Source organism: Agelaius phoeniceus, chromosome 4 (genome assembly GCF_051311805.1).
Source record: "Agelaius phoeniceus isolate bAgePho1 chromosome 4, bAgePho1.hap1, whole genome shotgun sequence".
Lineage (NCBI taxonomy): Eukaryota > Metazoa > Chordata > Aves > Passeriformes > Icteridae > Agelaius > Agelaius phoeniceus.
This window is the reverse complement of record NC_135268.1, coordinates 17,355,702-17,377,786: the sequence shown is the minus strand read 5'-3', so window position 1 is coordinate 17,377,786 and position 22,085 is coordinate 17,355,702. Positions and strand designations below refer to the sequence as shown.

Sequence of the window (22,085 nt, the reverse complement as noted above, 5' to 3'; positions counted from 1 at the left end):
TTTTAAAAATCACAGCTTTATGATAGATTATTTGATGGACATGATGAGCAGGAAAGCCACAGAAAATATGTACACTAAGGATCTTCCTTCCCTGTATCCCACACGACAATTAATAGGGATTGTCTAAGTTGAACCTCAAGCTACTATTATAGTTTAAATAAGAAAATTTACCTTTCAAGGTATGAGTTTCCTTTTCATGTAGTTAAGAAACTCTTGGACAGAATCAAGAAAACCTGCATTTTGTTAGTGTAGTATAAATATCCATAAATCCATATTAAAGTTCATTGCAATAGACATTAACATTAAGCAGCATAACACCTGCAGAAAAAGAAAGAAATATTATATACATTATATATATATCACAGTCCTGTGACTACCCCAGAAGAAAATACTACCACAGCTAAAGTTATTGATTATTAATTTTGCTAACACTGGCTACAATTTAAAATAGGAGCTATATTTGAAGGACTGAAGCAAGCTGATTAACCTAGAATTCTATAGATAAATCATCAGGCATCTGCTAAAGAGAGGGGAAAACTTTGAAACTTATATAACTGAGAAAAATGGTTGAAAAAACACCCTGGCACTTTTTTCTCCAATAGGAGTTCAATTTTGGTCCCAGCATTAAGTGATTCAAGAGCCAAAGGAGTGCATTGGGTGCACTGCTCAGGTGTAGTGTGCTTTGCTGAGGCACCTGTGTAGTGCAGAACTCTGAGTATACAAAGGAGCTTGCTTGAGATTCCTAAATGAAACCTGAATATGGGAATTGGACATTTCATAAAAAATCTGTTATTTGAGTTTATCAGTCTTGTCCCAGGTAACGTCCTCAAAATTATATACAAAATTACTTTCTCCCCCTAATATTCTAAAACTTTAGAAAATATGTTTTCAACACTCCTAATATTTCATCCTTTCTATGCTGTTTTTAATTTATATGCTTTTTCACTACAAGGTTAGAAAAGCTCTAAATGAATGTGTACTGTATCTTTTTCTGGTTTGTGATGACCTAAACAAATTAGAAAATCACTGTTTTTTTCACCCACAGCAAAATGTGACCCAGCCTGTCGACATGGAGGTGTCTGTGTGAGGCCCAATAAATGCTTGTGTAAAAAAGGCTATCTCGGCCCCCAGTGTGAACAAGTGGACAGAAACATCCGAAGAGTGACAAGGGCAGGTATTCTGGATCAGATCCTAGACATGACATCCTATTTGCTGGATCTAACCAGCTACATTGTATAGTTTCTGGGACTATTTGGAAACTCCACTTTCAGCGGGCATTTGTTTTGAATCCTGTCGTTTTTGAAAGACTGTTATCCTGCAACAAACACCGGTGATTTGATTTCCTTTATTAATTTAAGTGTAATATCCACCAATGTGCAGAAAAATCCCCTGTATGTGTGTAAATATTCCTGCACGTCTCCACAGGCGTCCTGATATCCAATATGTGCACGCATACACACACAGCCGCTATCACAAATACGGTTTTGCAGAGAGTGGAATCTTTTTTAATATTTATTTCTTCATGAGAAATAGTTTACGAAGCAATTCCACTGTAAAACACATTTTCGTCAAAGGACTTTCCTGATGTCTTAATGGATTCTTTGACATCCCAGAAATCTCCTTCCTGTACCTATCTGATTATAGCAGTGAGAAAGCAGTTTCCAAACATCGCTGTATAAACTGCTGGACTTAATAAATTCCAGTTGTAACAGTTTCTAAGGTAAACTGAACTCCATCATGAGACAATATTTCAGAACTGCTTAATGCATTCCTATCTAGGCAATTCATTGTAAGACTGTAACCTTCACTTTCATCAATGTAACTCTATTACAGAATGTTATTTCTTTATCTAGCATAGATGCAAAAATCTGGTTATCGCAGCTTAATATCAAGATTGTTTCAAGTGTTTAATAATTAAATTATATTCGCATATTTCAAAACCAGTCATCCTAGAAGGTCTGCTTTTTATCATATATTTTATTTAACGATGGGCACTGGGTTCATGTTACATATTTATATTATTTTATTTTATTTTTATAATATAGACATCACCTAGATGAGACAGCTTTACCATGTCCTGTAAAATACTAAAGTTACATTTTTCACCAAGGTAATTGGAAAGAGTGGGAAAGAGAGAGCAAACACACACACACTTTAATGTGTTGTGGATCTAATCTAGAAACGTACCCTTGTGTCAACTTGTGATCATTCACAGCGGATGAGAAAAAAAAAAGCAAACGCCCACCAACCCTAATAAAATTGCAGCATGTGTTTCAAGTGTCCATAAAGTGATTTTCACTGTAGCAGGACAGTGCAAGAGGTGATACCCAGGCAGACTCTGCCCATGTCACACTGAACGGGGCGCCCCAGGGCAAGAGCTCGCATGAGCACGGGCTGCCTGTGCACGGTGTCACTTGTACAAAACCTACAGCAGCTCTTGCCAAATGTGGTTCTAAGTGTTCCTTGGAGAGCCAACAGAAAACCAAGTCTTTGTAAATGTATCAATAAATGTGGTCTACGTGCTGTAGTCAGGTTTTCTAAGGTATTAATTAATTAGATGTATTCTGCAGAACTGGTGCCCTCTTATCTCCAGCTCTGCTGGCAGTTTCTTTGTTCACTGCTTACCAACTATCAGGTTTCCTTTGCACTACCTGCAAACTACCTACTGCAGCTTTTACAAAATCTTGCCTAAGAAAAGAAAGCAGAGCAGCCCCAGTGTGCACATCCTGTGGTCCTTAGAAGCAGCTGCTCATGCATCAAAGACTGACAACACTTTAGCCAAACAGATCTAAAAGACTTTCCCCATGTTACATTCCAGTAGTAAAATCATCTCTCCAGGGCAGCAGCATGCAACAAATTTTCCTTTATAGAAATTTGTCATTGTTCATTTAGTAAGTATTAAATCTGAAATTACAGCATAACCAATACTTGCATTTCTGTGTCTCACACATTCCAGCTCTGAGGAACAGACAATTACATTTGCCTTCCATATATGTTTGCCTGGGTTTCAGTGACCTCATGCCAAATGGAATTGGTTGAGAAATCTTGGTTAAGTGCTCAGAGAACAATGGTCTGCATTAAAAAGTGCATGCATAATTTTGCACAATGTAGATTCAACTGACAGTCCATTGAAAGACATCTTGGGATTAAATGAGCATGAAGACCAAATTGCCCTCTCACCCCAGAAAAGGGTGGTCCCTTATAGTCACACGAACACTTCATTGGCTAAGCAGTGTGACCAATCTTAAAATGAACCCTGTGGTAGCATCTGTAGGTTAATAGCAGCTCTTTGTCTCCACTGCTTTCTGCCTTTAGTCTTTTCCCTGAATTCCATCACAAAAAGTTCTACAATTAAAAAATGTCCTGACAACCATTTTTGTAAATTGACCTTAGCATCTAATCTTTCCTTATTCAACGTGGGTGACAAAAACGTGAACTTCTCATGAATGAGCCAGCTGTCTAAATCTGTCACATAGCACGGTTTTATTACACTCTTCATAGTCAGCAAGGCAAGAAAGTTGCTGAAGTATTTTAGCAACATTTAAATATCTGACAGAGATAACATCTTTAACACTTTCTTCAATGAAATATATTTAAAAATAAACCCAACTTTAACTCTACTGTGACACGTTTTCAACAACCAGCTGGGGAGATGTGATAGCTCTTTTCTCACTGCTTAGTGCCTTAAAAAATGCCACAGATGGCACCTAAATTGGAGGTTCACAATAATATACACATGCCACAGTCATGCAGAGAACGGAAAACAATGATCTTGGAGTTTTGATCTTAATAATAATGAAAATTTAGTTTACTAGTGAAATCCGAAAATAAAAATCCAGTAAGAGCAAAGAATTAAATCCAGGCCTCATTCAAATCAGCAGCAAAAACTCACATCGACTGTGCTGCACCCAGAAAATCACTTTCAAATTTAGGCAAAATTCTTCAGTTTGTTTCATTTAAATGAAAAAAAAAATCTGCTCTGAATCATTCCATAAAAACTTCAAAATTAAGAAATAATCTAAGTGAAGGTTTGAGGGAGAGACGAGATAGTTTGTGAAACTGTTTTGATTCATTTTTAAATCATCTTTTATATTGCGTGAAAGCAGGCATCTGCATTAAGCCCACATGTTCATAGGAAGTCCCAGTGGAAAAGAAGAATTCTCATAAAAAAAAAAAAAAGAAAGAAAAAAAAATCCTAGCTGCTTATTTATCAAAAGAAATTATACTATTAAAAAGAGTGAGCAAACCCCAGGCCTAGCCACCCAAGATGCTGATATAAAAAGGGCAACTGCAGTAATTGCCCTGAGAATTGGCATGCAAAAAAAAAAAAAAAAAAAAAAAAAGGGTCTGTAGAAAGCCTGTTGCCAGTTAGGTCATTCTGCAGCCATTCTCACACAGCCTCCGAGAGTGTCCCAGAATAAAACTGAGCTTATAAATGAAACTAGATAAATGAGGCAATTAGATAAGGGCCTCCAGAAGGGATTTTATGTATGTGTTCAAGTTGTCTCTGTCTCTGTCTCTCTCTCTCCTAATCTTTTATTCCATTCATTTCTTCCTTTATTCGGAGCTACTGCCTCTCTGTTCCCAACACATTGTACATCTCAGGCATTCTGTCAGCCTTTCTGCTGCTGAAGGAGAACAAACCTACCTGTTGCAAGAAACATGACTCTCCCTGATGCCTGCTAGTGTTAACCCTCTGCTTTATTATTTTGGGAAGAAAACTCATCTTTCTCTTTTTACATGCTGCTGATCAGAAAGAGGGCATATTACTGGAATATAAGGAGAAACATCTTTACTCCATAGATGAGCAGGGAGACAAAAAGATGTTATGCAAAAGCAGCTCCAAATCATTTCACTCCATTTCAGAAAAACAGTAAACTCATTTTTCTACTGCGCCCCATAAGAAATACTAACTCAAAGCCCCCCGCTCTGGGAATAAATTTCTTCTGTTAACAGACAGGGACCCAGATCCAAACCCTTTTTACCTTTAAATCCTCACACATTGTTCTATTTCATGCAAACAAAGCGTAAGTTAGGTATAAATAAGAATATAAATTCTGTATCACTGACGAGACACCTCTGTTTGCCTCCTTTCACTCACTTGTCCACATTTGGTTTTGCAGCTTCTTCCCTTCTAGACCCACAGCAAACATCAGCAATCCCTGGTTGCTGCAGGTGCTTATTAATTTTGAAAGTGCCTGACAGATGTGTGCATCAACATCTTCCCTTTTATCTTTTGGTCATTCCACAGAATGTTGTTATCTTATAGTGACTTCTAGCACTGTGTCTTAGCTGGGCACTTACAAGGAAATTACAAGTCCAGGAGTTCCAGCCTCACACAGCACAGGCACAAACAGACTGGAGCTGGAGGAAGGCAGAAATCACTTCAGTCACTGTGCTTATCACAAATTTACCCATTGCAATCCAGTGATCAGATGCCTTAACTGAAAACCAGAATGATATCCCTGGCATGATGGAATGTAGCTTTTCAGTACACGTTTTCTCTAATTTGGCTTGAGAAACAAGGACCTTTTCCTGTAAAATTATGCAAAAAGGAGATGCTGAAAATATGAACAAGTAATTCCACAGGTGTTAAGTGGCACTGTGGTGAAAATGAGTTTTCATACATCTAATTCTAATTGCATCCATGAAATAGGCATTTATAAGATTAGATTGCATCCATGAAATAAGCATTTATAAGATTAGTTCTACGTGGAAAAAACAAGTCCAAGGATAGCCTGTACTGCTAATTTCTCCTTAATCATGCAAATTCTTAAAAGACATTCATACATTTCAATTTACTATCCTTTAGATTATCTATGTATCACTTAAATTAGGAATTTTGCCATTTTGATCTTCTGTCCAACTTAAAAGGTGTCCTTTGTCTTGGAAAAAGACAAAAGGAAGCCAAGTGGTAAGTTAAAACTAATTCTTTTCATTTTTCAATATTAAAAAAAATAAAATGTAAAATACTCATAAAAAATGCAGCCAACCCTTTAAATTTAATTCAAATTTGCAGAAAATTTGTATCAAATAATCTGAGTTCTAGCTACAAAAACCTGATAAATAAATATTTAAAATAAAACTAAGTAGTTTCAGGACAAAATGTTTCAGAAACATTGAAAAAAAATTAAGACTGCTTTGCTGAAAAGTTTGTTGTTTTCAACAACAGAGTAATTCAGTGAAATAAGGCACGTACTTTTTGGGATATAGGTGTGAAACAGCAGAAGCCACCTGAAAGCTTAGTACAGGATTACTTTAATCTTTGAGGGCGTGACTCCAAGCCCATTGATGTCAAGTGATAATCTCCTATTGACTTCATTAGTTATAGGATTAAGTCCTTAAAAGATATCCACTTAGCTGGCAGAAGATCTTAACTTCAGACATCAGTGCACACATGACCTCCCCATGTCTGCATCTGCAGCATTACACCAATGTTTTGTGGAACAAGAGTGCAGCCCCAGCCCTGCAGGAAGCCCTACAGAGCTTTCCAATCCTCCTGGGTTTCCTTGTAGGTGTTGCCAGCATTCACACAAAATCTGCCTGATTTCTTGATGCTTTTTAAATGTCCAGCCATCAGCTCATGGGAAAGCCGAGTGAGTCTCCTGCTTCCCTGAGCTCTCAGTACTGAGAAAGTATCATCCAGTGATCATTCTATGCTACAGACATTCACAAACAATATTCTGGTTTATATGCAAATAGTTTGTATCCTTACCTATTGTCTACTGCACACAGCCAGGCTTCCAGAAACAAAATTGTCAGATCTTCTTGCTCAGACAGCAAGCTGCATTACTGGAGAAGAATTTTATTTCTACTGATAAAAAACAACTTTCCATCTGTTACACACTACCAAGAGGGTTCAGTGTATCATATAGTAAAGGTCCTTCTATGGACCATGAGATTTTCCTATTTATTTTCATTTTGTGATGAAGTAAAAAATATTCTAAGTGAAAAACTGCTTAAATTCCCAGGAAATTTCAGAAAGGCAACATCAGCTAAAGCATGTGAATATACACAATGGCTGTGCTCAGAGTATTCTTGAAAAGAAGGCAGAGAGAGTTGGCTGCTTTGGAGACAAGGTTTTTTTTAATGTAGGATACATTTTACAGTAGGACAAAGGGTGTTTTGCATCACAAGGCAGTAACAAACAAGCCCATTTTCTGAATTTTCCTAGGAGGAGCTGCTAAAAAGAAAATGTTCTAGGCAGTCAAAACTGGTGTGCAGAATGACTTTAATTCATATCAAGACATACTGAGACCAGAAACCACCTGGTATTAAGTCACCAGATGTAGCTTGTAGTGGTCTCCATTAGTACCAGGAGCAGTAACCCTACCCTGTGAATTATCCAGAAATGCTATTAGTTGTCCCCCACAAATTATACTGCAGAATTAAAACTTCAATTCCCCTTTGAGAACAATTAGATTGTAACGGGAGCCAAGCAGAAAAGGAAATAACAAACTTCTGTCACTTGAGAACATTACTGTAGGGGCATTCCCCTGTTCAACTAGTTTTAATTCATAGTAGCTGTCAGGTACTGTATGTACATTTGAAATGTGGGAAAATAGATTAGAAAATATCTGGAGAAAAAACTCAAGCTAGGTTTAAGCATCTTCTGTAAACTGAATTATACTACTAAGCATATACAGGCACCGATCTAGCTGGGAGCACACAAGTAATTTTAAGCATATGAGCCTCACTGAAGTCATGTGCTTAACATTATTAATATAATTAATGTTTTCTTGGTTTGAGACCTTACAAGTCTTTGCAAGTCTACCTACACAGACTCTCTATGCTATATGTGCAGTTCTTTTTAGGGAGACAGCAGGACTGAAGTTCCCAACAAGAGAATTCAGTTGCTGTCTGTCACAAATTCTGTACAACCTGAAATAATTGCATCTTTGTGCCTCCACTTCCCATCCAAAAATTAGTGAAATCAATCCTTGTAAAAGCGCTTTGAGCTCTTCAAATGAAAAGTGCTATAAAAACTACAAATTATTATTATATTATTGAACACCATGTATGTATACACACTATTATGTAATATATAATATATGTATAATGCATATAAATTCTAACAAATGTATTTGTGTAATATCTGAGAAATGGAACAGTTGTATCTGGAAGTGATAAATACATAGAGTTGGATTTATTGTTAATCTGTGGATTTAATGATTTTTTTAGACAAAAGGATGTTTAAGTGTATAATTGCTTTTCTTAATTTAATATATTTATGTAAATGCATGCCTGAAGTTCTGATTAGATAGTTATTCTGTGTCCCTTAAGCTAATAAAATATATTAAACTTTATCTTACTGTATAAGGTACACCTGCTGCTTTAATTTTTTTTATTTTAATATTTTTTTATGACTAAATGCATAATTTAAAGTTCATGAAATTTTAATTCGAATCAGCTCTTTGATCTTTGCAGTAAAACACCAGCTTTTTATATATTCCTTAAAAATGTACACTAGTTTTATTTATATAAATTCTAAGATGCTTTCATAAAATGTGACTGAACACTGCTATTATTTTTGGAATGGGAAGTTTGGAATGGCGTTTCCTGGACAGAAAATGAAGACATCCATGTTGTAAAGGTACCTGTTGCATGGCAAGCAGTATGTGAGTGGACATGCAGCTGGAACAAGGGAACAGGCTTTGGAAGCACAGATATCTTGGAGAATTAGTTCAGCAACAGAGGGAGAAACACTGGGGTCATTATTTTTTTGTTGTTTATTTTGTATCTTCAGAGGAGCATGTCATCAAATCAAGGTGTGTTAAATTCAGAGGTACCATTTCCAGTGGTTTAAATGAGGGCCATAAAACATGGATGCAGTGTGGAATTCTTTCCTTTTCTCCCCATCCTAAGTAACAGGTTCTGTTCCATTGAACTCAACACCTTAGCACACACATGGGAGCAGGGCCAGCTCCACAGATCAGCCCTGTGGTTTATGATACAAGAGAACAGTTAATCATCACAAGACTTCAATGCAAGCTACACTTGCATCTGGGACAGCAAAAATCACTTGGGGCAGGGAGCTCTAAAGAGCCAAGGGCTTCTTCATGCACTAAGTTTGCTTTGGTAATGTGAAATGCTGTTGAATTAGTCTTGCACATTTAACTTACCTAAAGCCTTTAGCCTGTCCTGTGTTTATTTCTTAAACTAAAGAATGAAGCATTACCAACTCTACGATATTGATGCTATCTCTCTGTGTCAGATTGAAGCCAAAATAACCTTGAAATTTTCATGAAATTGTTTTTCCATTTTTCAGCTAGCTATACCATTAGTGATACGGGCTGGTGGCCAGCCAGAGAACTAGGATCCAAGGAAAATTTGAACTTCACCCAAATTTGAGGATATTTGGAAACTGTATTTTATTTCAGCTTTTCTATGAATAAATACAGCAGTTGCAGCAATGTTCTTTTAAACATATTTTCTTGAAAATTTTCTTCATTTGAAGAAGTGCTCAGAACAAGAAAACAGCTAAAAGATGGCAAATAAATAATGAAGAGATCCCTGAGGATTGCTTAGATTTTTTAGTGGGACCTATATATTCATGTAGATAGTAAAAAGAATTCTGTGAGTTTTGTACATAATTACAATAAATACAGTGCAGCATGTAGTTCTGGTGACATCATGAGTCACTGAGTTTTTCTTGTAATTTATTAAGACACTATGAAAACCCACTGACATATTTATAAGCCTTGGAATTAACAGCTACCTTTCATTCCTTTTACAACACATAAGACATGAATATTACTTAGAGAATTATATACACTCAGCTCTGTACAGCAGGACTGTAATTCTAGCTAAAGCTTCTGATGGTATCCTACACCTGAAGGGCCAAATTCTGAATCTGCTTTTGGATTTACCAAAGGAGGTATCCTTAGCCTCTTGAACAAGGCTTGTGGTTTGCCAAAAGCCATCAGAAATTTCAAAAGGAATTCAAAGCCTAAATGCACAATTCAGGAGCATTTTATGTTAATAATACAATTACCACTAATATATTTGAGTAAGTATTCATTCACTATTCCCAAAATATATATTTTGAACAATCTTTTTATTGCCTTTTTATTTCCACATACAGCTCTGTTCCTCAAGTCCTTGTTTCTTTATTTTTTTTTCTTATAGATATGTTGCTTTTCCCTTCTATTGCACTAAATTCAGAACATATTTACAAGTGTTTCAAGGGACTGATCATGGCACAAGTGCTTTTTTTTCTGTTTTACTTTAATGAAAACACTAAGTAATGGATCAGCCCCTGGTTTAACTGTAAATTAAAAATTCACCACAAGTAAGTAGGGTAGAATCTTTAGGATGCCAAAGAATCATTTCGGTCTATGTGGTTGTATTTATTTATTTTGGGGGACGGGTTGGTTTGAGTCATGTTTGATGACATGTCTACAGATGACATATGTCTCTGGCAGAACTGGGCAAAGTGGGACATAGCTTTGGTTTGGGAAACCTCACTCAACAGTGGCTTCCTTGTTTGCTTGTTTTGGGGTGGTTTCTGGGGTTTTTTTAAGTTCTTTTTTTGTTTATTTTTTGTCCTTCAGAGCTAGGACTACTCCTGGATTTTGCATGAATTCCAAAACTTTGGGCTAAAACAGTTGAATGAATGGCTCTTACACTGGTTCAGCATTCAATATTCAAAATTCAGGTATTGACAATGTTTCAGTCATCTTCAACTCTTGCTTACCTTCCATTAGCACAAATTCACTGATATCAGCATTGTCAGGAGGCAAATCGGGCTCAGCAGTGGCTTTCCCTTTTCACTCATTTTATATCACTTTAAGTACATTTCACTCAGAAGTATCTGTCACACTGTCCCGCAATGAAACTGGTGTCATTATCCTGGCACAGTTTGCTCCAGTTGCACACACTGGAGCCACATGTTTCACCTTTCACTGTGCACATTTGATTGCTCAGAGATAGGCTGAGGGAGGGAATATGGGATCTGTATGCCTGTCCTTCATTAGAACAAGAGGTGCATTCTCCTTTCAGTATAAGAAAATTGGGATTCTGTGATATATATGCAAGCTCTTTCCACTTCAGGGAAGGGGAGCATACACATGAAGCAAATGGCTGCCTTTGGTTCAGGAGACTTATAAAGAACAGATCCAAACTGCACAAACCCTCCTGCAGTGGAATTCGTGCTTTCCTGGTCGGATGAATAGAACAGGTGCAGACACAGCTTTCAGGCCTTTAAACTACACCAGCCCAAATAAATTACAGCCACAGAGCATGTTTAGCAATTTCAGGCAAACATTAGAAATGCAATGCCCATGGTGCAGATAAAGTGCTTATGAAAAAGGTGGACGTAACATCTGTACTGGCACAGAACGCCTGTTCTACAGTAATAGCTGCAAAATGCCTCCTATAAAGCATAGGACTGTTAGTACAGCTGCAGCTTTTAATAGCTATTGAATTTCTTGATCAGGGAAGCAGGTCCAGAGCAAGGGAAATGGACAAGTGAAACTATAAACTGCTATTTTACACCTATGAATGTAATATCAAATAAATGTGGCCGAACCCACTTTTATTTTTTTAAGAAATTCATCCCCAGAGAGCCTCATGCTGGATCTTAGCTAGCAAGCCATCAGAAGGCACTTATGTCAGCCTAACCCTGAGGTTTCCAAGATGTATGTGCAGCCTACACACACACATATATATATACACCTCTTGCTTATTATATCTGTAACACAAACCTGCAGCCACACACACATGTTAATACCTCATGCATCATTTCTGCACTTAGAGCTATTTGGTTCTAGATAGATGCAAACAAGCAATGAAAAGGTAAAACAATAGGCAGCTTTTAAGATGGTTCTGCAAGAAAAATCGCAGCAAAGTGACTGAGTTGCACAGACTTCAGTATGGGCAACAGGATGCAACCAGTAAACTCATTACCATGTTAGCTTATTCCAAAAAATACAGCTGTCTGGCATTTTCTCAGGTTTCTTATTTAAATACCTTAGTAGTAAGATGAATTCATGTCTAGGAGGCCCCTGTAAATTACTAGAATAATTTTTACTTTGCATTTGTAATTACAGCTTTTTGTTTCTGATGGAATTTCTAGGGAATTATCAGATTTTCAGTATACAGATAAACTGCATTTTAATATTTTTTAAGCTGATTGTCTTGCAAATTCTTCATGTCTTCTATTAGCCTGGAAATGAAATCCCTCACATAATACTCAGGCAGCAGTGGTTGCTGAAACTGCAGATTCACCCGAAATTACCCCAGATGGAACATTCCGAATATGCACAGAGTATTCTGACTTGGACCCACAAGGATCATCAAATCTAACTCTTCAGGAAAAGGCCCATATGGGATTGAACCTACAGCCTTGGTGTTGATGTCTCCCAAACACAGATTAGACAAAACACAGATTAGGATTGGTTTGGTGGTTTTGATGTGTTTAGGACCACTTTTTCCCCCAAAAGACAGCAGTTTTCAAGCTATGTGCTATTAACGACTACCCAAAGTGTGGCCCATGCCTGTACCCTTCTGGGTAAACCCTTCTGAGTCCCAAAGATCTTCATCTACCCATTTTCCAGCACTGCTTCAATATCCTGGCACCTGAACTCACTATGTTTCTTTTAATACAGCTAAATTTTTTTTCTGGCTGGCATATATGCTCAGAAGTACCCGAACAATATGGAGATAGATAATTATCTCCTTCTAAAAGCATTGCAGGATAAGACATACAACTGCCAAAGCTTGCTTGAGACCTTGGAGAATCCTGAAAAGTTAGTCATAGCCAGCACCTCAATTAACTTCATGGGTGGTGGTGCCAGTGTAATGATAAGAACACCACTAAGATTCACAAAGAGGGGGATCTAACTGCTGGTTCCTTCCCAAGAAATTGTTTTGACTGTAGTCTTTCTGGTTGAATCCAAGGTAGAGTGAAGCCAGAAGTGATAAAAAGCAGTGGATCAAAGGAAGAGAGGGAAGAGCAGAGTCAGAATCTTTTGGCCTAGAAAGCTTATTTGAAAGTGTGAATTAGCCCACTAAATGAGTCCTGCTAAGCAATTTAGATATTCACACTCTAGGAAGCAGGACCAAGTGCCCCAGTGCCTCCTTCCAGGTGAGTCAAACTCCCTTTTCTGCCTCTGTGCTCTGCTTTTCAAAGGTCTGTTTGCAGCAGGCAGCACTGACAATGCTGCCTCTTCCACACTTCTTCACTTGGCCCTCGCTGGGGCAGAGCACCTCTGAAATCTCCATGAAGTTTTGTAAAAGAATTAATGGACAAAGGCCAAAATGTTTGCTTATATGGAATAATCAAGGATTTTTTAAATTATTACTATTTCACAAATTATAAAAGCCCCATTTCATAGCACAGGCAGAGCATCTCCCCCAACTCTGGTAAGAGCCCACCTGCAGTGCTGCATCCAGCTCTGGGGACCCCAGCACAGGAAAGACACAGAGCAGGTCCAGAGGAGAGACACAAACATGATTGGAGGGATGATTTTCCTATGAGGAAAGGATGAGAGAGCTGGGATTGCTCAGACTGGAAAAGGAAAGACTCTGGTAAGACCCTGCTGAAGTCTTTGAGTTCATGAAGGGGGCTTGTGTAAGAAAGATGGGAACAAACTCTTGTGTGACAGGACAAGGGGTACTGGTTTCAAACTGAAGGATTTAGATGAGATATGAGGAAGAAGTTATTTTTACAAAGAGGTTGGTAAAAACACTGGCACAGGTTGCCTGGAGAAGTTGTGAATGCCCTATCCCTGGAAATATTCAAGGCTGGGCAGGACTCTGAGCAGCCTGATGCAGTTGAAGACATCCCTGCTCATTGCAGAGTGGTTGGACTGGATGGCCTTTAAAGGTCTCTCCTAATCCAGACTATTTTGTGACTCTGTGATTTACAGAGTGGAGAATACAAAACAGAAAAAGCACAAAGCCATGGCACAAACTGCTACAAAAGCAGTGCCAACATAAAAAATACCACCTGAGAGCTACAAATTTTTGGTTTTCAAAATTCACTTGCCAGAGGAAAGTCACAGAATAGATCCAGATCTGTGGATGTCCACAGGAGCTCTGCCTGTCCTTTCAGAGGTGCCAGCACACCAACCCAAGAGATTAAAATCTGATGAAGCTGAACAGAGTCTTCAGGAAGACAAGTTCAGACAGCAATGGGCTTCAGTGGAGCACATGACTATCTCTGTGAGTTTTGAGCTTCAGTCCCCAGACAAATAAATACTCCAAGGAAAAGCTCAAAACAAAAGATTTGCCAGATTATGGCAATAAGACATTAAAACCCCACAGGATTATATGAATCCTTGCATCTTCTGAACAAGTAACAGAAAGCACTGAAGTGTTTTCTATATTATAAAAGGAAATGAAAGTGAAGACAAGTTTTTGCTGAAGTTTTGAGTGACTACTGAGTCACTCAGTAGTCACAGAGGTCTGGGACACAGCTTTGAGTCAGCTGGAGTATGAGCAGGAGCCCAGTGGTGGCATCAGGACATCTGGGGCAGCAAAGAGAGATCCCAGGTGAGGCTGTGAAGCTCTACAGGACTGTTTGAACTGCAACCTGTATCCTAAAGTGTTACAGACACCTCATTCAGAAACGTGCTCTGCCGGCTGCAATCCCTTCTAACTGCAGCACAGGCACAGCAGAGGGCTCATCTTCAGTATCCTTACTCAGTTAAGCAGAACCTTCCAGAGATCAGAAAATGATCACACAAATTAATAGGGATGAATTAATAATTCATATTAACCTTTTTATAAAGAGTAAAGAGAAGCAAATGAGATTCTGTCCTCTGACTGTTTTGAAAGCAGCCTGCTCAGAAAGAGCTTTCTTTCAATTTTCTGTAATGGGATTATTAGCACATTTTCCTCAGTAGTAGATATCTTACCAGAAATAAATAATGCTGATAAACTTTCCACAACAGCTATAAGAGACTAGCAATTTTAAACAAATTAATATTCTCTGCATTGCAAATATTTAGATTAACATAATCAGGGTAGAGATCAGCACTCCTATAAAATGACAGTGCAATATAGGATAATGTTTGAAGTAAATAAACTGGATTTTGCCCATGTAAAATATTTTCACTGATTTCAATTAAATGTAAAATTCTCCTGCATTTTCTGCCTCTGTTGCCTACTATTATAAAATAACTGCTACATTGCATTTCAACCACACAGATAGGGTAGCTATTATTACTTACCTCCTGCTTTTTATGTGGTCACAAAAACATAAGGTTTGGCCTTCTTTCTGTTGCTTCTTGGTGACCAAATATTTCAAGTATTATTTTGGCTACAGCACAGTTTTGCACACACAGCATGTAAGCTGCTTAGCACAAAAGAGAAAAGGGATCTGCAGGCCCCAATCCTGCCACCAAGTGAAAAGAAATGAAGTTTAATCCCAAAAATCAACCATGTGCTGTATCAGATGTGCACACTTATGCACACCGGTGTATTTAACTCATAAAATTTTGCATGCATAAAAATGATACTTATTTGTAAACTAGAGAATCCTTAATCATCAGCTATATAAGTACAAAATACACATTTATTAAAATAAAGCGATGCCTCAGAAATGTAGATGCTTTGACACATTAAGTCTAAGAATACATCTGGAGGGGGCAGTTCCATCTATCAAAAACTAAATTTGTGTGAAAACATCTGGGAGTTGCTATTTCAACTGAAAAATTACAAGACACATTGCAGAAGACGCTACCTGCAGTGTCCCATCCTCAACATCAACCAGCCATTACATCGCAGATGAGAAATGAAAGAACATGGATCAGGGGGTTTCACATCCTAAAAAAAAAAAAGATTAAGGCTGAAACTAATTTTTCAGCTTGCTTCTATGAAGGAATGACTATAAGAATTTCCAAGCAATATACACGGGAATACTTGGATAACAGGAATAGGAAAAAACTCTGAGAAAAGGAATTAGAACCTGATTTTTTAAATCCTTTGCATAGAAAAATGATGTCTGAACAACCTAGAATGTCTGGCTTTTATTTCCTGGTCCTGCAAATTGCCCTACTTGCCAGCTTTACAAGTATAAGCCATTGGAATGAACACAGAGCATCTGCCTATGGATTTTTAAGTTTCACATATATATTATTTTCAGAATCATATCTTGACAATAGAAAGATTCTTTTCATTCCTGCCTTCCTATGATATGACATGACAGACTCTCCAATGTTCAGGATACAAGAGAATCCTGAGTTATTCAGCAGAAATGTGTTTACATTTTTTTAGGCATATCAGTCACTTGCAGTAGTTTTTTCTTTCTCTCTTGATTAGTACATATCCTAAAGCCTCAGCAGCCCAAACATGAATGTGAATAGATAAGCTAAAACCTGGGAATTTCAAGAGCAGTGAAGTGCATGCTTTCACCTCTCCCCCTTTTAAAAGTGTCAAATGCTTCCTGACACGCTTGGGTCCTTGGAAATGGAACATATTTTCTCATTACGTTAATTAATGGGTCTGCTTGGGTGGTATAATTCAGTATAAATTTCCTTTAGTATTCTGTCATACCTAAAAAGGATCTTATTTTTGTGATGTCTTTAAATTTTTATGACTTCTACTCTGTTTAGTCTGTGTGTAATCCTTCTTTTGAAACCTAATGTCCTAGAAAATCTGCAGGTTTCTCTGAAAACTGGCACACTCTGTAGTTTACAGTCATTTCTTTTTCTTGCCTTCTCAGAACTCCCTGCGAGTCCTTAAGGTGTAGTTCACAGCTCAGGGAATTTATGATTCCATCTTCCACGTGAACCCGAGCCCTGCGATGTATTAAACCGGACAAGATGCCGCTCGTTAATCTCTGAAATCCAGCCAGGTGTGATGTAATGAGGAGAGGCTTCCAGCTCAGAGAAGCCCAGCACAGCTCCCAGCTCAGCTTGATGGTGGCTTCCTTTACCTCATCTGGGAGAAGAACTGCCTGGGTGGGGACTCTTCTGGAAGTGTAATTCCAGAAAAATGTGGTTTGGGGAAAATGAGACAGGGGAATCTCTTGCCGTGCCAGTGCTTCTCAAACAGCTCAGCTTCTGCTTTCCTTTCATTTCCAGGTTAGAACACTAACTTGGTCATGCTGTCATGAACCACAACTTCCCAAGGAAATGGTTTGATGGGCTGGAGGTACATTTTTATGTATGAAAAAAAAGGGAGCATTTTAAATACTGGAGTCTCAGCTAGTGGAGAAAGCAACAGCAGGCTCGGAACACAGAGCAGCAAGTGCTACAATTTACACACACATTCTATCTATCTTAATCAAAACAAGGCTTTAATTTGGTTGTGACCATTTATTCTTTTTTTTTTTTTTTAATTTTTATGAATAATTGCATCATTTCAACACAAAAAAGGGCAAAATCAAACCAGAGCAAATATAAGGAAAAGCTCAACATTTCCAGATCCTTAATTCCAATCTCAAAATAAATTGATAAATGTTACTATCAAATTTTACTTCATTAACAGCACATGGGGAATATATATTGAGTAAAAGCAAGACTTTGAAACTAATCCCTGTCATGGCAATGGAAGAGACTAAGAATGAAACTCATATTCCTTAGTTGAAAAACAAACAGATGTGTTTTTTAAATATGGAAAGAAAGTGTGAAAATGAGTTTTTATACAGTCCATGATTTAGCATTTTGCATCCATGAAACTTTGAAATCCACATCCTAAAACAAGTTAGGCCACTAAGTAGACTTACTCTTTGCAAATCATAACCAAGTTGGTTATTGCAGCAGTGCAAATCTGGTTGATTTTCACAGATTACTTGATTTGATTAATTTTATGCAGCTACAAAGATAAATTTTGAGAACAAAGATAATTCCTACTATATTTACCCAGGAAACAAAAGACAGATCTTCTCAGAAGCATAAGAATTTGGGCAACCTTTGTACTACCTTTTGAAACTTCTAGGAAAGAATGCAGAGCAAGACTAGTCCTGCATTTTCTTCTGACCATGGAAAAGTTATGAGGAGAAGGCTCCTTTTTCAACTTCTCTTTCCAATTTTTTTTGGTAATTGTTATTATTACTGTCTTAAATTCTCTCCTGTCTATTTCAGAAGAGATTCTTCGTAGCTCTTCCTGACCTCCTCATCCATGGACAAAGTGAAAAACACAAAACAGAAGAGTAAAAAAGATTGTGGATCTGGAAACAGATAGATCGGATGGCCGGGATTTCTATCCTAACATGCACAGCCCCAGTCACTGAACACTGTCTTTAGAAGAGAAATTACATCAGTAAATAGATAGGAACACACTGGGATTAGTCTGCAGAAAAATATTATACCTAAAATTTTAAATGTCTAAAGGATTTACTGTATTTATGCTCATGACATTCAACTATTTTTGGCAAATATTCTGGCAATTTACTTTCAGAACTGATTAGACAGATACTGATGGACATTTCCAAGAAAGTGAATCATGTATTTAACAAGAAACCAGATTTTTAGAATTGTATTCATCCATTAGATTGGAAAATTCTCTTTTGGCTATGTTATCTATCAAGCTAAGTTTGACTATGATATCAAATAAGTACTGCTGATGAGTTGGTTGATTATCAGATAATCCCAGAACAGATTGTGTTGGAAGAGACCTTAAAGATCATCCAGTTCCAACCCCCATGCCATGGTGAGGGACACCTTCCACTAGACCAAGGTTCTCAGAGCCCCATTTAACCTGGCCTTGAACACTCCAGGGATGGATTGTTCACACAGCTTCTCTGGGCAACCTGTGCCAGTGCCTCACCACCCTCACAGCAAATAATTTCTTCCTATTATCTAATCTAAACCTGCCCTATTTCCATTTGAAGCCATTCCCCCTCTCTCTGTCATTCCATGCCCTTTGAAAAGTCCTTCTCCAGCTCTCTTGCAGCCTCCTTCAGGTGTTGGAAGCTGCTCTCAGGTCCCTCCAGAGCCTTCTCTTCTCCAGGCTGAATAACCCCAGCTCTTACCATTAATGTAACTATATTTCTCTTATTTAACTACATTAATTGAATTAAACATATAAAAATATTTAATGACTCACTTCAACCACTTGAGAATATCTTAAATCTTCAGAATTACTTTGAACTTGCTCACAAAGAGAGAAAAGGTGATGCACATCAAATTAAATATCCCACAAGAAGAATTAATTTAGCAACGGTCAAGGTATGTTGCAACTTCCTCAGTTAAGATTGCATTCCTGCCCTGAGTTAACATTACATCAATTCTGGATCAATTCCTGCCTTGCAAGATAATTTGACACAAGAGTTCTTGTTTTTGCTAGAGGTGTGCCACCAATGCTTTATCCTGATCTGTCTCAGCCTTTCCAGACTGTTCTCTATTGCAGGAAAGGCATTTGGCAAAGCAAGAAATGTTTCTTGTTAGATAAATATTTAAGAAAGCAATAATTGTGAAACAAAACTACTCCAAACCTCACACAGTATTCACCACACTTGGATGCTTTTTTTCCCCAGCAATATCCAGATTTATCACATTTCAAGTCTAAGAATAAAATTCAAATTCTCTTGATGCCTGGCTAACAATCTTCACTAAACTGCTGAACCCTGTAGGCCTCTTTCTGTACTAACGTTACATTTTTTGAAAAATTCATCAGACCCAAGCATGATGGTACATCTGTGGTCAATCATTTCAGCTAAAGGTGGACCCAAACCCACTAGTGAATTAGTTACTTAATCCCAGGCTCTGTAAAAACTTGGATCCATCATGAAAACAACTGGTAGAACAAATCAAGAATACATACACTTCAGGAAAACATTAAATCAAAAATTTTATCCACAAGAATGACAATTACAGAAACTGGCTGCAGCCTTAGCCTTGCAAATCAGGAACCATTGATGGTTTCAGGTTTAGATTAGATATTAGGAAAACATTCTTGACTGTGAGGGTGGTGAGGCACTGGATCAGATTGCCCAGAGAAGCTGTGGCTGCTCCATCCCTGGAACTGTTCAAGGCCAGGCTGGATGGGGCTTTGAGCAACCTGGTCTAGTGGAAGGTGTCCCTGCCCATGGCAGGGGGTTGGAACTGGATGATCTTTAAGGTCCCTTCCAATCCAAGCCATTCTATGATTGATTCTGTGATTCTATTCCACTCCAAATGATACTGAAGGAATCTGAAGGCTTAGATTCTTTTTAATGTTTTAAAACCATTAAGATTTATATGCTTTTTGAGACACTTCTCAAATTACTCACATGAGAAATAATGCAAGAGCTACTCCGAGCCAGGTTTCCCTCTCAAAAGTTCACTGACACATGGAGAATGAAATCTACAGCTGGAATTTTGTCCTTCCACAGTCTTCATGCTTCCTCTGCAGCAAAATAATGTTCTGGCACCTGTATATTTAACATCAACTATCTTAAAATAAATAATTAGGCAATAACTCAGAATACAACAAATTATTGTAACAATTTGGGCTACTAGTCAGGAAAGGAATTCACACTTGATGGTCTTGGAGACTGTCAGAAATACCCTTCATCACTTAAAAATGCAACTGTTATTCCAGATTCCAGAAGCAAAAAGACAAAACCTCTGTGAATTCCAGGTCTCTTGCAAGAGCAAGTGACAAGAGTTCTCAAAATCCTTCCAATGCTACAGTGTTTCCAGTGTCATTGGCCAACTAACCTAAATCTCAGCTAAAGAAGGAAATTAAGCTTTAACTAATTACCTTTCAATAGCTACTAGAGCTGTTGTACAGGTGCTTTATTCAGATAAATTAATACTAAGTCAATGCTGCCTTCTGCACATAGAATCTGCTGTTAATACCAGAAATCAACAATATTCCCAAAGAGTATTGACATCAAAACTATTCTGTCTCTCTTCTTTTTCTTCTTGGTACTTGGCTAAAAGTTCTGGGTCAGATTTTATGTTCTAAAATTAAATACTGATGCTCAAAATTTATACCTTTATGTCACCTTCTACCCAAAGTTTCAGATAACTTCAAAAGGGTCAATAATTCTCTAGATATATAATGAATATTAGCTACATCTTACAGAAAAGGAAGCAAAAATAAAGCTGGCACAATGAATCTGAATCTGATTTTTAATGCTGACTAGCCTAAGGTCTGGAAACAAACCATTTCTGATACTGGAAGACTGCGAATAAAGATTCTGAATAACATCCGCTAGGTTTGAAAAATATACACTAAAATAGTGCTCAACAGATGTGGAAAAAACATGATTGGTATTATCCAACAGTTACTTCTTTCTCTGCATTGTCTCAATCATCACTCTGTCCTCAGTTCTGTATCCACCACTCACAGACATATTTTGTGGAACAGCCTCTCTTTACCTGAAAACAAACCCTGCTCTTTGCAGAAGCGTGTCCCGTTCCACTCTGCAGATTCCCCAGAGCACAAATGCATGACTTACAGAAAAAAGTTTGAGATATTTCTTCATTTGTGCTGGCACACCTCACCACACTTCTCAGTAAGTTTAATACAAAACTCCAGGTGAAGCAGAAGGCTTTTCTAAACATCTGTGGGAGTCTGTCATACCCATGCCCACAAACTATTCGCCCGTTGAGATATCCAAAAGCTGTCACGGTCTTTAAAAAGTCAGCCTCTCCTGAAACAGAATCCTTCTCTAAACAGAGTGGGAGGTTAACTGATTTCATTCTATCTGCTTCTATTCTTTGATTTTATCTTTTAATATTAATATCCTTGAGACCACCCATCAGCTAACCTGCTTAGCAAAACTTACTGCCCAGTTATCTGATCAACAATTGCAGTGAGGCAGAACTCCCTAAAAAGATGCATAAGGTAATTATTTAATTACATTCTTATATCATGGATCATTCAATTTAATATTTTTTATCTAAATATTCAAAACAATGTAGTGGATATAGGTTGATATTTAATATGATGGGACACTTTAGCACTGAGATTTGATTCAACAAGAATCTTACTCAAAGCCAAGTAGTTCTACTCAGATTAATTTCCAAATAGTAAGCCCCAAATTTCTTACCTTTAGAACTTAGTAAAAAAATTCATTCTCTTTAAATTTTGAAAACTTGATGTTTGTGATATAAATATAATTCCTGTGCAATATACAAGATTTACTGAATGACCTAAAGTTAAAGGAGAATGAGAGGACTATTTGTGGTGGACTTTGTAGTGTT

The 22,085-nt window shown here is 37.6% G+C and overlaps 2 protein-coding genes across 8 annotated transcripts in view; one reads left to right on the top strand and one right to left on the bottom strand.

Annotated features, from left to right (window-relative positions):
* HHIP (hedgehog interacting protein) overlaps positions 1-8,306 on the top strand; it is a 75,409-nt gene extending 67,103 nt beyond the window's left edge. Inside the window, exon 13 of the mRNA XM_054633473.2 lies at positions 1,046-8,306. Within this exon, the coding sequence (XP_054489448.1) occupies positions 1,046-1,239 (194 nt within the window). The 3' untranslated portion in view covers positions 1,240-8,306. The remainder of the gene's footprint in view (positions 1-1,045) is intronic.
* ANAPC10 (anaphase promoting complex subunit 10) overlaps positions 1-22,085 on the bottom strand; it is a 144,218-nt gene that overhangs the window by 50,763 nt on the left and 71,370 nt on the right. The gene's annotated exons all lie outside the window — the stretch shown is intronic.